At 38.3% G+C, this 16141-nt stretch overlaps 1 protein-coding gene across 4 annotated transcripts; it reads left to right on the forward strand.

Moving 5' to 3' along the window:
• The first annotated feature begins 5493 nt into the window (after positions 1 to 5493).
• csf1b (colony stimulating factor 1b (macrophage)) lies at positions 5494 to 15987 on the forward strand. Of its 4 annotated transcripts, none has more exons than XM_082518120.1 (9): positions 5494 to 5715; positions 7331 to 7450; positions 7526 to 7588; positions 7702 to 7872; positions 8021 to 8234; positions 8328 to 8464; positions 15203 to 15246; positions 15339 to 15376; positions 15519 to 15987. In XM_082518120.1, the coding sequence occupies exons 1-8, from the start codon at positions 5674 to 5676 to the stop codon at positions 15373 to 15375; spliced, it is 828 nt and encodes a 275-aa protein (XP_082374246.1). In that variant the 5' UTR covers positions 5494 to 5673; the 3' UTR covers position 15376; positions 15519 to 15987. The 4 variants fall into 4 exon arrangements, with proteins under 4 accessions (XP_082374246.1, XP_082374247.1, XP_082374248.1 ...); XM_082518121.1 differs by having other exon boundaries at positions 15523 to 15987; XM_082518122.1 differs by having other exon boundaries at positions 15344 to 15376.
• The last annotated feature ends 154 nt before the right edge of the window (positions 15988 to 16141 follow it).

Genomic DNA, 16141 nt, shown 5'->3' on the forward strand with positions numbered 1-16141 from the left:
AAAAAAGGAAGGCATTTCTGCTTGCTTAGCAGACAGAGGACACGCAGATTAAAAAAAAAACATAGATAACAATCTAAAAATGTAGATTTGTCATGTTCTCGGGTCAGATCTTTTTGTTCCACTTTCTCTGAACTGGTTAAGGAAGTCCTCTCATACTACAGCAGAGCGACAGTGGAGTTGTCATGCTTCCTCGCCCCTCACATCCATGAATTGTCTGCTTTGGATTTTATCTATTGATAGAGTGCAGAGAGGCGAGGGTTGATACTGGCACTCGATCAAGAGTCAAAAAACTGCAAAAATGTATCTTTTAGTGTGAGTCAACAACTATCTGAGCTGCAAACCTACTTAAACAACCAATGTTTTGTAAGATGCAATCTATGTTAATCCTACCAAATATTTTTCTAACCGTAAACTGTATAAAACTAAAAACTTAAAATTAACATGCAGGCAGCAATGTTGCTCAAAGAGATCCCATGCTATGGCCATTTACTGTTACGCAATGTTTTTTTGAACTTTCAAAATGAAGACAGGTCTTTGGTATTAGTAACATTAATAGTTTTGTCTAATGTGATACAATAAACATTTGAAAAACAGTTTATCACAAATTGAAATGTACACATTAAACTAAAAGACAGTAGTTTATACATCTGTACTTTTAAGCTAATTCAAGCTCTTTTAAGACACATTTTCTTTCAAGAACTAACCAAGTCTCCCTCGCACGACTTTTAAAGCACATTAGTTGGGACATTAGTATTTAGTGCCATCTTATTATCTGCAGAAAAGCAAAACCATGAAATGTTAGACTCCGGTGGTTATGTGCAGAATTTGTAACCAACAGAGCTGGGATAGCTGCTTCCCTTCATCTAGTTGTGTACAATTAACCAATAAGCATTTTCAAAAGGTCAGAGATTCCTGTTATAGCTTAAATTAAGTGATGGGTGATTACCCTTACACACTGGAATTTGTTTAAGACATCATCTTTTCTTTTCAGCAGTGGGAGTTTGTGTTCCAAAAGGGAATATCAGTTCAAAGTGAGCCTTTTAAATTTAAGAAATGTCTGCAGCTGGTGCAGTAATTATTGATGTAATTTTAGAATTGACAATAACCCAACCCACCCTTGAAGTTTCATCCTGGTGTGCATTTAAGAAAAGGAAAAAAATTAAATAAATTACATATGGTATAACCTTCGTAATTCTACTGTTGTATTTTTTCATGCAGGATCCTCCATATTTTATATTTACCATACACCAAACAACTCTCATTAAAAAAAACCTATTGATGTTGACAATATGGATAGTGTTGTGCAATGTCTTGCTCCTTCCCAGCTAATGAAATGTTATTGCTGACCAGACCTGCCCTTTTCAGCCTCCTCCCTAGCAGAATGCAGCCACACTGGAAAAAAAAGATGCTTCTCACGAGCTGGGCAAAGAGGTTAGACGCTATGGCCAAGCTCCCCAGATCTGAGCTACTGCTATGTGCACCAGAACAAGCCAGATGCACTAAGCTCATATCTGCAAGCATCTGCTACCACCTCCCAGTATCTGGACACTACTACCCACAGGACAACACTATAGAGAACCAGCGTCCACGTTCCAACAGGTGAGACTTCCCTTAAGTCTTGGTTTTAGCATTGTGGGTAATCAGTGTTTGGTGTTTACATGGTTAGTCCCAGTTTGCTTAGCAACAAAAGTTTCCCGGTGCTGCAAAAAGCAATGTACCCTTTAACACAAAGTGATTCAAGATAAGCACAAGAGGAAAGTCACTGAAATAGATTAAATAGAATTTTATGAAAATAAATTAACAAAAACATTTGGTGGGTGGAAGAGTGGAAGAGGGAGGCCAAGTGAACATATGGTACAGCTTTTATAGGCTGGAAAGGAGTTCAATCTCTGACATCCGCCCACCACTACAACAAATCAAAAAGTTGTTTCTTCATTACAACTCAAAAAACACACTGCCTGCAGTTGGAAAACAAACCACAGTCTGTTTTGCCAAAATTCCAGCAACCAAAACAAACTGGAGTTAATACATGAGCACTAAACTGAAATAACATACCCAAAGGTTTCTCTAAAACAAGCCTCACTAGCCAACCAAAAAGAAAACCAATGGAAAATCTTGCATAAAAATCTAAACCATGGGACTAACTGAAGTTCTTGAGACCCATTTTTGGTCAGAACTACAGGCCAACCAAAAACTGGCAACCTTCTGGAAATGCTCTCTAGACAGTAGGGTTGCCAGAAAAAGAAAAGATACTCATACAGACCATCAGATTAGACACTCATTTGCAACAGTATCAATACCAGTTGTGCTGTGTTCACCTCCTTTGGTTGAAAATCAAATTATTTTGAAATGTTTTTAGTGGTCTTTAATGGTCTTAAAACTGATGATGATTTACGTCATAAATAATGACACACTGCTATTTCATGTATAAACTGCCTTTATACTTTAAAAGTATCATTACTGGTATAAGCAGTTTGCAGTTTGTAGCATTGCACAGCTCTACTTCACACAGTACTACTTCAGATAGGCAAGTGCAAAGCCCCTCCCCCCACTAGCAGCCAAACACAGGAACAGTAGTGCAACAACACTAGCCAAGAATCTTAAAGAACCCCTGGGTTTTATGAAGAATTTCAAGAGGCCAATAAGGCTTCTTTTTCAACATTGAGCATTAAGCATTTATCATAAACATTAACCTGGCCAGTGCACATTAAAAATAGCCGTTAAACTCTTAGCAATTACCTTATGGCAGTTTTGGCCACATTAGCTGTCTGTTAAGATATCATAAACAAAGCAGCTAGATAACAATAATAAAACTGTAGGAGCTATTAATTTAACAGGATAACATAATTATTTATGTCTAAAAAATTTTTATTAAGCACCAGCATTATGGACAAGTCTTGGGGGTTCAGGCACATCATAAAAACACAACTAACTTATGTTACATTAAGTTAGGAGAAAAGATTAAAAAAAACCCAATGCTAATTAGTTACTGTAGCCCAAGCAAGAAATAATTATTGAGATATTCCACAATCAATTCTTTGTGGCAGAGAGGAAGCATTTAGGAACAATAACAACTCAGCTAAGAAGTGGTTGATCAAGCAAAGTGACAGAGCAGCAGAGACTGCTGAGGTGCACGTTGATTAAAAGTCGCCAGCCCTCTTCTAACTCGGTAACTTCTAAGGCTCAAATGTCCTCTGGCATTAACATCAGCTCAAAAACTGTGTGCTGGGAGCTTCATGGTGAAGCCACTCCAGTAGGTGTAATGTGAAGATACTCTAATCCATGTGGTGTAGTTTTAAAGCATGGACTTTCTTAAAAATTGCAAATGACAGCATGGATGCACTCTTTTTTTACTTTTGTTTGTATTTTTTATTTTATTTTTTGCAGAATAGTAAAGTGACTTGACCCAAATGCCCAACCCATCAAAGTTGTTTGCCTGTCAAGTTCAAATACTCTGTGCCAACAGTGGTGTTGTGTTCCTCTTGAACTCCCAGACTGAATCTGAGAAAGAAACCTACCCTTTCAACTCCATTTGCTAAGCAATGCAATATGGTCCGAATTTGCTGGAAGCATAGAAAGTAAATAGGGCTGTAGTGGTATACATTTGCACATAGCAGTGTTATTCTGTTCTTTTTCTTTTTTTAAATATGCACATCTTAATTTACTCATTTTTCCTCCTGTGATATTGAACATAGCATTAAGTATTGAGGATTTCCTGGAGATTGGTATCACCTTTGAAATTCTAGTATCATGAAAGCCCTACTCTAGAGACAATGCCATATTTTGAAATGAAAAACATCTTGTTTGGCCTCCTGTATATCAGCCACTTCAGCCTACAAAGAGTAGCTCATGTAAAGCATAATGTAGCCATAATCATTCAAAAAACCATACCAAAGAAATCTGGGACTTATACTGCATTCTTCCAAGATCAACCATAACTAAGTCAATAAAGATTAAAGTATCCACCCCCAGCGCCCAACAGTTCTGGGAACTGGCCCAATTTTTCTTTTTTTTCAAACCCTTGACTTAAAATCTGTAGATCGCTCCACAGAGGTCCTGTTTTGTCCCCTTGTACTCGTGCCTTGGCAATGCATGCTGGATCTTTTCCAGTAAGTCAAAACAGCTTCAACCTTCCAGTTGATTTTAATGTTCGGGAAGCAGATTAAATTTGAGTGAGGAAAATATAGCAAGTTGGCTGGTGGTGAGTGAAGACTGTCTGGCCTGCTGTGTTTTAACACACCACAGTTTAGATTATTACAGAAGAGGGCTGACAACATAACCATGGGGTGTGAATTCACAATTGGCAAACTTGATTGGTCTGAGGACAGTGAATGAACCTTTATTGGGTAGCTCAAGCTATCTCAGTTTTAATATTTGTTAATTTGGTAAAAAGGATTTTACTACTTGCCTGCTGAGGCTTTGGTGGACGTTTCTGCTGAGACTCTGGTTGTCTATAAGTGAGTGGCTTCCTCACTTCCAATACATGTACTGTTTTTCCAGAATTTTGCCTCTGGCATATGCTCTCCGTACATAATAATTATAAAACACTAAAACTGAAGCTAACATGATTTAGACTAAACATTTTTAAACAATAAAAATTAAACTGAAACAAGAAAATCTGGAAACTAACTGAAACTAATCTGAAAAGCTGAAAGTCAAAATTTAATAAAAAAAAAAAAAACTATTGAAAAAATACAAAACTATAATAACTCTGGCTAGGGCCACCTCCAAGACGATGGGGAGGGCGTCTCTTAATCTAAATGGTTTCTTTCCAATGCTGATTGAATTGTATAAAGTGACAGTACATTTCTCAGGCTGATAGCAGGAAGAGGAAGGCGTTTATGACATTAGATGTAAGAATGTGAGAAAAATGTAAAATCTTCCCGTGGCATTGAATTTCGAACCACTCTTTTTTCTTCTCCCTTTCTTCCTCGTTTTCCCTTCAAAATAGAGCTCATAAAAGCATTTATGTGAATGTGCTTCTCCCTTGGTTTAGGTTCGGGCTTGGAAAAATGTGACGTTATTTTAAAAAGGAGTTTTGGATTCCTCAAGCATCATGAAACATCACCTGCTTCTGACAACCTCTGCCCCAAATGATCGTCAGAAAAATTCTCCTTGAGTGCTCAGAACATCTTGTTTTTCTTTGCTCGCATTTGCTCAGTTGGGTCCACTCACTCACAGCCTGTATTTCCCGAGGAAAAACTATGATCACTTTTCAACCCGCTTCAAGCATTTCGACAAGAACAGATGTTAGTATGCACCTCAAGCTCACAGAATTTTCTTTGCCCGTTTAGTTTTAATATTTACATGTAATGTTTTAGTCAGATATGTTAAAATACAAAAAAATGAAATTGTTAAGAAACGTCAATTGATCTGTAGTCCCCAAAACATTGGTCTTCAGACTCAGGAATGTGTATCTTGTCCCACATAGTGAGGTGGGAGGTCTTTAAAAGGGCTGTCCATCAGCTGAAACAGTCTCAGTTTGAACTCACACTGTAGAGGGGGAACACATCAAGCAATGCTTTGAAGAACAGCGCCACATGACGAAGTGTCAAATTTACTTAATAACAGATTCCTTTCGGTGGAGTGGAGGTGAATTTTTGAAAAGGATCTCTTTGCTTCAATGTGTCTGACAGAGGAGTCTGGTGTTTTCCATTGTCAAACACGTACCAGATGACCATCCTTGTGTCCACGCTGATTCAGAGCAAAGCTAAGGTAGGTGAGAACATTTCTCTAATCAGAATTTTTTCAAAAACACCGCTACTACACTGAGCGCAATGCTTGCGTTAGTCTCTATATGAAGTTATCTGCTTGATCATGCGTTTGCTGACCTACATAGAGATATCTTGGACACCATGGAGAAAATGAATCATGTGATAGATGACATTTACATCATGTGCTCCTGCATTTGCCAAGTACCAGTCCCATTAATAGTTTTATTTAATATCATTAATTTAATCATTAAGTATTTATGCTGGTTACTATTATTAGTATGGCATGTTAGTCTTTAACGTACCATCCCACTTTACTGTAAAAGTAACTCTGTTATTATTATTCAGCATGTTGCTTTAAATCTACATCAAAGCATCAAACTTAAAACTTTGATGGCACGGAACTTATTTTTCCTCCTGGTCCTGGCAATAATTCTTTCCTGCCATGTGCACTGATTTAGTGCTTTGTAGTCCAGAAAACCAAGTAAGAGTTAAACTCAACAGCTCAAAATTGTATTAGGAACAGAAAACCAAATATAAAAAGATTATTTCTTGTCTCTGCGGCTTTCAAAGAATTGTCTTTTGTGTGTGAATGTGTGCGTGAATGGGTGGATGACTGGATATGTAAAGCGCTTTGGGGTCCTTAGGGACTAGAAAAGCGCTATATAAATACAGGCCATTTACCATTTACCATTTACCTTAATTCATCTCAGAAGTTGACTGGAGACAAATAAATCTTGTTTTATTGTTTCATTCACTTCCCTCTATCTTGACTATTTATTGCAAAAGCTGCATCAAACTTTAGGAGCCAAGTGAGTCAAAGAGGTACCTATGAAATGCCTTTCTGTGTAATCATTTAGCTTTTAGTGTGAAGAACATGTGCTTATCACCATGTTTTAATCCTTAGTGGAAGCATTAATTCCATCTGGAGCCCATTTGACTGTTACTGTTGCCAAAAGGTGCTTGGTAGCAGACATACATCAGCTACAGTTGGATCCTGTGCACATTGTTCTCCCTGCTTAGGCTTCCATGGTAGAGGGCAGTATTTGACCAAAAATTGAGGTTATCCACCCCCACGCCACAGTCCTCCACACTTACTTAAACATCAGTCACTAGTAGTGTTGCAGCAAGGAATCACTATGCATTCCTCTCAAACTCAATCTGAAACCTGATATTTTATCTGAGCTGAGATCCAGATGACGGCGTAGAGCAGTTAAACACAAACACTGTGTTTTCTGGAAAGAAAGTATTGCTGTTACGTTTCGAATGTAGATATTTTGGATGGAAAGAATTACTACTGTTAAATTTTTATAGCTCAATTAGGTGGAAATTCAACTTAGGTTTGCTTTGAACTTATTCTTTTCTTGGAAATAATTTTAGATTAGCACAACTTGGGAGGGGTCACTGAATTGGACTGCTACAGGGTGAGGAGTACATGCATGTTGAAATGTTAAGGAAAGGCTGCCCAGAATGTTGTTGTTCGAGTGTATTATTCAGTTTAGGTTTTTTTTTCACACTGTCTACAAGGACTGTCTGCTTGAGTGGGTTTTTTTAGTCTACAGATAGTACTTCTAATGGGTTTTTGTAGTTCTCATGAATACACTATGTGGTTGTGTTAGTTGCAGGCAAAGTGTCTGTGTATGATAATGTTCCTGAGCTTCCCTCTGACTATGGCTGAGGTCCCTGGCCCATGCAGACACTCCATCACTAGGGAACACCTGCTGACAGTTAGGCAACTGGTAGGTGTTGAAACAACATTAAAGCAATCACCCTGCACGTCCCAGGCTGAGATGTTGCAATTGTTGTTTCCGCAGATGGATAACCAGTTAAGAAGTGGGTGTTCAATAAACTACACATTCATAGAACGGAGGAGTTTGGTGGGTAATATAACCTTATGCAACTGTTTTTCCCCAAACACCTTTGATTTAGGTTTTCCATTAACTGGTTTGTGCTTTTCGTGTTTATTACCTTGTGTTCTGATTTCCAACAGAGCAAATGTTGCTTTGTAAAAGCTGCATTACCCTGGATACTGGAGCTCCTTACGACCCACTTCAAATACATTCGGGGTTCAGTAAATGATGGCTATGTTCAGTCCCTGAGGGCGCTCATCCTCAACATCTATTCTCAGAAATGTGTGCCTTGGATTAATGAAGAGATTGAGGTCAGCGTGAGTTTCCGAATGCTGAACTTGCAGCCTGTTTCTTTTATAATGTCATATGAAGATGACAAATCATATGAATAGTGTGAGCACATGAATCTGCAGTACCTTAAAGACATATGAAATACTTGTTTCTTCGAATCTGCTTCAGGATAAACCAGAGAGTTTTGAAGTGCTCTACAGAGGGTCTCCTTCGGATGCATTACAGAAGGTCTTAGAAGTCTTAATGGTTTACTGGGAGCTGGTAACGACGAGCGATGCACCGGTTGACTGGAGGTGCCAGCATGAATACACAGAAACCTTTGGCTCTACCACAGAGTTATACACAGAGTTATACACAGAGTCAATCACACAACACTTTACAGGTGAGAATCTCAATTTTTTGGGTAGTTTGTGATGAAACACTCAGATGTCTGCGGCAACTGCAGAGATCACAAATCGTGTGTCCTTTCCTACAGACAGTTATGACAGAGATTCTGTGCAGGGCTCTCAGAGAGAACCAGTCAGTGACCTGTACAAGCTGGGTTTCATCATCGCATCTATCTGTGGAGGACTGCTGTTCATTCTTACTCTCTACTGCCTCATCACACACAAGGTATCCGAGCTTCTGTTTTTGTTTTAATTTACAAGATCGCATGTGCCCTTGTCAAGTTAGCCAGGCATTCAAGTCATATTGCAAATGAGTAGACTTTGGCAGTCAGCTCTGTTCTCCGGGGCACTCCTTTTTTGCAGAAGCACCGGCCCTCTCTCACTAATAAATACCGTGTAGGCTGGCACCTACTTTGCAGCAGCACATGCACAAAAATACACAAATGCAAGCATTGCATTTATGGATTTGAGGGTATTTAGTGCAGTCAGCTATAGCTTGAGAAGCTGAATGATTTAGAGTACACTGATTTTTAGCTGGCTGAGGCTTACAATCTATAGTGACTTTATTCACAGACTCTAAGTCATGACTTTAACATAATGCTGGTTTTAACCTTCACTCATTCCTTCAAAATGCAACAAATGCATTTTGGAAAAGGCTGAATAGCTTATTAAAAACTCTCACACACACACAAAGTTTAATAAGAAATCCTATAAAGCAAAGCAATGAAATGGCATGCTAAGAACACTGAAAACAATAATATGCTAATAAGACCTCTAACAGAACAGCGTTTAAGTCAAAAGAGATAAAATACTTTACAGTGAAGGTTTATTGTCTCTCAAGTTACAAAAGCACAAAAGTGTGAAATACATAGGCTTTTCCCCCCCTAAGACTCGACATATTTTTCTGCATTTGGCCCAGAACTATAAATGTTTGGCCACCCATGCTCTATAGCTTTCTTGCAGTCGACATGCGTTTTGTTTTTACATTGATTCTGTGTGGAAATCAAACATGGTCACAAAGCACTCTGCTTCTTACAGGCAGCAGCTGTCAAGAATGTATACTCAAGGGAAAACCGTGAATGGTTTAGCTCTTGAGAAGAGTCTAAAACTGGAATGATAGTTGACAAAGATGTTTTTGCTTAGCGTCATGTGTCATGTTAGACAGACTCAATTTTATTAATCCTTGCAGAGAATTTTACAGTCACATTAGACCTCCACAGTGATAGGATAAAGGCAAACAAATGGTATTAATTTAAGTAACTCTTTCAAGTCCATATGTAATTCTTATCAGTATTTTGATTTGACAATTATTACTAAGAAGCTGATTCAGAATCAGATTGATTAATCCAACTTCAGATTTGATGTTTGATGTCCGATATCAAATCCAACATCAGACAGACACTGAGGTTTTTAGGCAGTGACACTCACCAGTAATTGCTAAACAAATAAGGAATGTGTACCAGAAATTACACTGAATGCTGCAGCTAATGCATTTAAAAGGAAAAAAAAAAGACAAATAGATGAAAAGAGACCAGACAGCATGAGAAAGTGGAACTGACTTCTGACTTCTCTTCCAGGAATTAATGATTTTGCATGGTTGTTTAGCTAATTACATGTGGTGACATGAGTACATGCAGCAGACTATTAGGGATCTTGCATGGCTGGCGGTGAGTGCAGAAACATTGACATTGACAACTGGTAACCTCAGTGAAGTGCTGTATGTGTTGGACAGTTGTGGAACGCTATTTTTAACCAACTAACCGCATTTTGGAGCTTGGACCTTGTTCAGCTTTTTTTTTTCTTTTTTGAACCTCTTTGATACATGGATGCAAAGTTATTTCACCTTGAATTGTAGATTAGTGAATATAAATCACCATGCCTCATTTTAAAGGTGCTTATACTGTTTGTAGTGTAGGCTGTTTAATTACAGTATGCAGCTTTTCTATAATGTTTTACTGGGGAAAAAACTGTCAAGGCAAATAAAGTGAAAATAAAGTCAGATGTTCAAGGATTTTATAGGCTGTCATAGCTTGCTGAGCCACATGGCTTAAACTATAGCTTTGTTGTAAACAGTAATATAAGCATGCTCTGTCCACTTTTTAGAAAGTATGGTAGTTCTGATGTAAAGCTTTGCTTGATTCAAACCTCCAACTGCATAAATAAAGATCCAAACAGGAGACAAACATACAGCTGTTTTTAGCAACCAAAGCTAAACAAAATGTCTCTCAAAAACAGTCTTCCTCAAGTTGATCAAAATCCAATGAAAATATGTTTGACTTCAAAAGATCATTTTGGCTACAATTCTGGTAAATATGATTTGTGACCTACCTTGGGCCACCACTCACCACTTGAGAACTAAGATCTACTGTAGCTTTGCTTTGTCTACAGGGATGAGATAGACAGTAACATAAACATTACATTCCCAAAGCCTTAAACCTAATAAATCGCTGTAAAAAGACTATAAGTTACTCAGCTGAGGAGCATGGAGGCTGCAGTGGCGTTTTTTAATTTATAGCAGTAAGATTGGATTTGAAAATGTAATAGTGGAAGTTTGGAAGGTGGAAAAGATATTGTATCACACATAGAAGCTTTGTGTAGCACTTGTATACTCAAATTTTTCTGCACAGTATCGTTCAACTTTATCAATTTAATGTAAAATACGTGAAAATACAGCTGTTGTATCTTTATGTGTATACAATCCTGTCCTGCATTATTGTTTGGGAGTCTCCTGTAGCCAATTTGCATAGAAAGTTTTTTGTAATAACATTTGCTGATAAATAGCCGTTTTTGCATAAGCCACTTCAATAATATAACCTGGAAGTATACATCTGTTTTCCAGCAATGTGGTGCTAGTAACCTAACAAGGATTTGTTTTACACACTTTTAGAAGCTAATGATAAAAGTATAGAGGGTGTCTCTCTCCAAGTGTTTGTGCTGTTTGCACTGGAGTGGAGACTGACAGGTTACAGCTCTGTCTTCCATTATACTTTTGGGAACCTCAAGTAAGACTGCATTCGGAGAACAATGTGCTCTCTTAGGATAATAGGGTACAAGAAGTTGTTAAGATGTGATGGCGCATGATCAAAGATTTAAATAGCATTTCTGGATTTTAAAAAGGGGTGGCAAGAGGGTTCCTGATTTGAACCCTTAGTCAGCTGTGGCCTTTGTGGCTTTTCCATGTTCTCTTTGTACCTTTGTGTGGGCTTCATCAATAGTTTGGTTTCCACCCACATTGCAATAACTGGTATCTAATAAAGATAAGTTAATATTAGGGAAAAATATCAGCTAGTTTTAAGTAAGAATTTTGGATTAGCTGAAGGCTTGTGAGAGAACTTTGAGGACATTTGATTGATGATTAGAACAACCCAGCCTATAGGTAAAATGTGATGTTTTCAGCTCTATTACTTAGTTTTCTCTAACACAGGATTTTCTTAATTTTTATATGATATAAATGAAAGAAGTGATTTATTTAATGGGTCTGTTTAGACACATTTTTAATCTGGTCTGGCTTTTCTGATTAACCTAACTGGGTAACAATTAGGCAGCAATTGATATGAATGCAGTGTTTTCTAATAGTGTTGCCTAACCCACATAGCGGAAATTGCAATGGCCCAGATCTGGGCCATTCATGTGCTTGAATGACGGCCCTTTGGTGGCCCAGATCTGGTTTGCCAGAGGTGGCCCACACATGGGCCAGCGCAAGGCCAGTTACAGACACACTGCTGGTCCTGTACTGGCCCAGAACAGTTTCAGCTCTGGTCCCAGATGTCAGCCTAATGTGTACCTTAATCAAGCCATGTAACAACAACATGTGCCAGAACATAATAGTGCAAAAGTAAGAAGCCGGAACTCTGTTGAGACAGTGAATGGATTGATTCTTATATAGCGTATTTGTACTTGCTCTATACAAGATGCCACATTCACCCAATCAAACACTTTCTGTAAAGCGAGTGTTTCCTAACTACATTCATACACATTCACATTTTCGACATGCAGACTGGCGAAACCAGGGATCAAACCGCTAACCTTCCGATTAGTAGGGTTACGTCCTGAGCTACAGCCACCTAGTGGTAAGCATGAGTAAACCCTCACTAGGTTTTGGATAAAGTGTACACTCACAAACCTGTCAAAACTGCATTTGAAACGTTGGCTACCATAGCAGTATAGTATTGCAACATTTGGGATTTGGGTCTTCTAACTAAAATAATAAAATAGGAACATAAATAGTGCCATCATTGCCAGACCTGGGCCACATCTGGTTGACATACACCCTGCCATGAGTCACCAGTCAGTCAGAAGTGCCAGGTCTATGACCCTGGGCCACATAAACCAAACCACAATTGGGCCAGATGTGGCATGCCATCACATAAACAGTGCCATCTAACCCAGGCCTGGCCCATAAGTGGATGACATAGCACTTAACATGCCAGAAGTCAGCCAGCAGTGCCACCTTGACACCCGAACCGGGGCAGACATATCTGCTATGTGGGAAGAATCCTGTAGAACTTCACGACTCTCCATTTGTATATACAAACTGTAATCTATCAGACAAATATGATCGCAACCAACACAGCACATTCAGTATCTTCTAGTATTTGTAGGAAAAAGTTTGTTCAACCATATTAAATGATGCACTGAAGTTAGGAAAGAGCCCAGACTTTTCCATTGTCTCAGCCCATCAGAATATCATTAGTAACCTTCGCTAGCATTTTTCCTGTGTTTTATAGACACATATCTTTGGGTTTGCATAAGGAAGAATGTATTTGTATAGTGCTTTACTAGTCCCTAAGGACACCAAAGCACTTTATACAACCAGTCATCCACCCATTCACACACTGGTGATGGCAAGCTACGTTGTAGCCCCAGCCACCCAGGGGCGCAACGAGGCTGCTGGACACTGCCGCCATCGGGCCCTCTTACCACCAACGGGTGAAGTGTCTTGCTGAAGAACACAACGACCGAGACTGTCCAAGCCGGGGCTTGAACCGGCAACCTTCCGATTACAAGGCGAACTCCCAACTCTTGAGCCACGATCGCATTTTATTCAGTGTAAAATGCAGTGCCGCCTGTTGCGGTAACCACATATGAAAAAGGGAGCAGCCAATAGTAGCTTCTTAATCAATGGTGTTGGGTCTAAGGGGACTGAAGTAAATATTTAGGTTATCTCACAGATATATACAGCAATTCATGAAAACATTATTTCTCAAAGTTTAAGGAGGTTTATGCCAAATTATGCCAGCAACACCACAAAAAATGGGCACAATCAGTCACACTAAAAGCAAAGCAGTTCAGTTGTAGACACAAAAAAGTTAGATGAATTCAGTAAAGGAAAGTTCAAAGACAGGTGCTTCAGTGCTTCCTTACTTGCCTTTTTTGCATAGGAGCTTCTGGGCTTTCCTTTACAAAATGAAAGAGCAGAAAAGCTGCCACAATTCAAAGCATTTGGGGCACTAAATGACACCTATCCCAGATGTCATTTGGTTGAGTTAAACCTTGGATCAACCAGTCCAGGACAGAAAAACAGATACAGCCAAGAATCACCTATTAACTGAGCAAGTCTTTGAACTGTGGGAAAAAGCTGGAGTACCTAATAAGGCACAGAGAGAGAATGCACACAGTAGTGTCAACCACTGCACCATGGTGCCACATATAATACCAAGTTTCAGAAAGGGAAGCATGAAATGTGGTATTTAACCATTAGGGAGCAAAATAACATTTTGGCTGTTTTCTTTTTGCTTTGAACAAATATTTGTTGTCTGTTGAAAAGTGGGAGGCTGAACTTCTAATGTTCTTCTAATTACCAAATTTGACTGTCACAGTGGATCACGATGAAATATCTAAAAATATTCCCAGGACAGTCATCTTGGAATGTGCTCCACAACTGGAACAGAACTTCTGGCCATACTTAGAAGGATGCCAAAAAGGAAGTGAGAGCTAATCTTCGCAACTGTTTTGCATACTGACAGGAACCTTGGTGTGTTTCATTACTTGGGGTTGTTAATCAAAAACGTATCTTTTTCTGTTAGTCTTTATTCTCCTCCTTCTAACAAGACCACTTCAAGCAGTGGAACTGATTTTATCTCTTATGACTTGACATTGTAGTTCCCAGAAAAAGCTCTGAACCCTTTGGAATTAGGAGAATTTCTGTGTTGACTACACACAAAAATGTGGTCTGATATTAGTTCATCTTAAAGGTAAACTAATAATGAACAAAGAGTTGTACTTTTCATGTCTTTATTGAACATAATGAGCAATCAAGCACAGTGAAGACTGAAAATACTCTGCTACAAACTGTTGAGCTTCAGTAACTTATATAAACTTCTTTTCTCCGTTACATGGTGCTCAAAGTGGTTTAAAAGACTTAAGACAACAGTGAATACATGTTGTTCTATTTCTCCTAAAAAAAGCTGTTTAAATGTTCCCACATGGAATTGTTCCCTCAATGGACGCAATGCCCTAAGGGAGCAAAGCAGCCCAAAACTACAACGGTGCCTCCACCATGTCTAACATCTGGGAGACATGGTGGAGGCTTTGTTGTGTGCTGTAGTGCCTTTAAAAAAAAAAAAAAAATAGCACTGTGTAAGTCCTATATTTGCTCACATAAGACATTTTTTCTCTTATTGTGAATTGATGAACATCAAGCTTTTCAGACACACTTCTGTAGCCTTACTAAGTGCATCTTCACAATATTTCTTCTAAAGTTCTGTGAAAGGTTCTACAATTGCGGCATGATTCACAATGCAATCCTTCTTGAAAAAAGTAGTGAACCATGAACAAGACTTTGCATGCCTCAAACAACCCACGCATCTCATCTTCTTGAAGAAGTTTTTGAATAAGTCACATTTTACAAGCTGGCAATGTGAGTGATTATGCAGTGTTTTCAATAAAGACAGGTCCAACTGTTTGTATTATGTGTTCAGATATGTTGATGTGTAAAAAATGTGCTTTTTTTTTCCCAATACAGAAAACTTACAACCCTTATGGATCAAGATTACAAACAAACGCAAGGTGAGAATATACAGATTAATTAAGCAAAAAGACTGACGTTGCGTTTTTTTACTGAAATGACGCTAAAGCATGCTTCTGTGGTCTTATTAAAGCACAGACCTGCAGGACATAGAAATTGAGGGACAGTAATGTGAGTATCCTACTGGCCTATAAAGCATTGCTAACAGTTAAGCATCTGGAGCTGTTTAAATGCGTTAAACAAATGCATTGTGTGCAGCAGTATAACTGCACATATGTCTTTATGTATTTTCAGTATTGTTTTCTCTCTCCAGGTAGTCACTGCAGCAGCAGACAGAGCACTTGTGAACCTGAGTTTTTGTGTCAGTATGTGTGTAATGTATCATGCACACCTTTTGGATAAGAAGCTTTGCTTGATCTGAGACCAAAGATGGAACTTATTGTTAATAATGTGGTATGTATATTATGTTTATGCATTTTCTATTGCAGATAACTTTTTAAGTTCACAAAAAAAGTGTTTTTTAAAGCAGTTATGTATGTTGAATTATGTGTTTCTATTTGCTACAAGTTAACATCATGTTTTTAATGTTATTTGCCAAACATTTCCAAGAATTATTTATTATCGTCACTTTATTCAATCACTGTATTGGTAATAAAAGTTAACCATCGATAACCAGCTGAAACTTTATTTAGCTAACCAGCTGTCCAGTTCATAACTGAACACAGTACATTCACATCTAAAGAGCGGGTCATGTTCTCATTAAAGGATTTATAGCCACTTCATAGTGTCCACTGTTGTACATTTTGTGTTGGAATTTTTTTTCTCTTGCAAAAACTTGCAAAGTTTATCAATCTAAAAAGTCTTTACATAGTTGCTCTTTTGTTAAGAGAATTCGATTTTTTATGTGATTGTTTTTTTTAAGTATTTCAAAACTGT

Source organism: Aulonocara stuartgranti, assembly GCF_965226115.1.
Source record: "Aulonocara stuartgranti genome assembly, chromosome: 20".
In the NCBI taxonomy this organism is placed as follows: Eukaryota; Metazoa; Chordata; class Actinopteri; order Cichliformes; family Cichlidae; genus Aulonocara; species Aulonocara stuartgranti.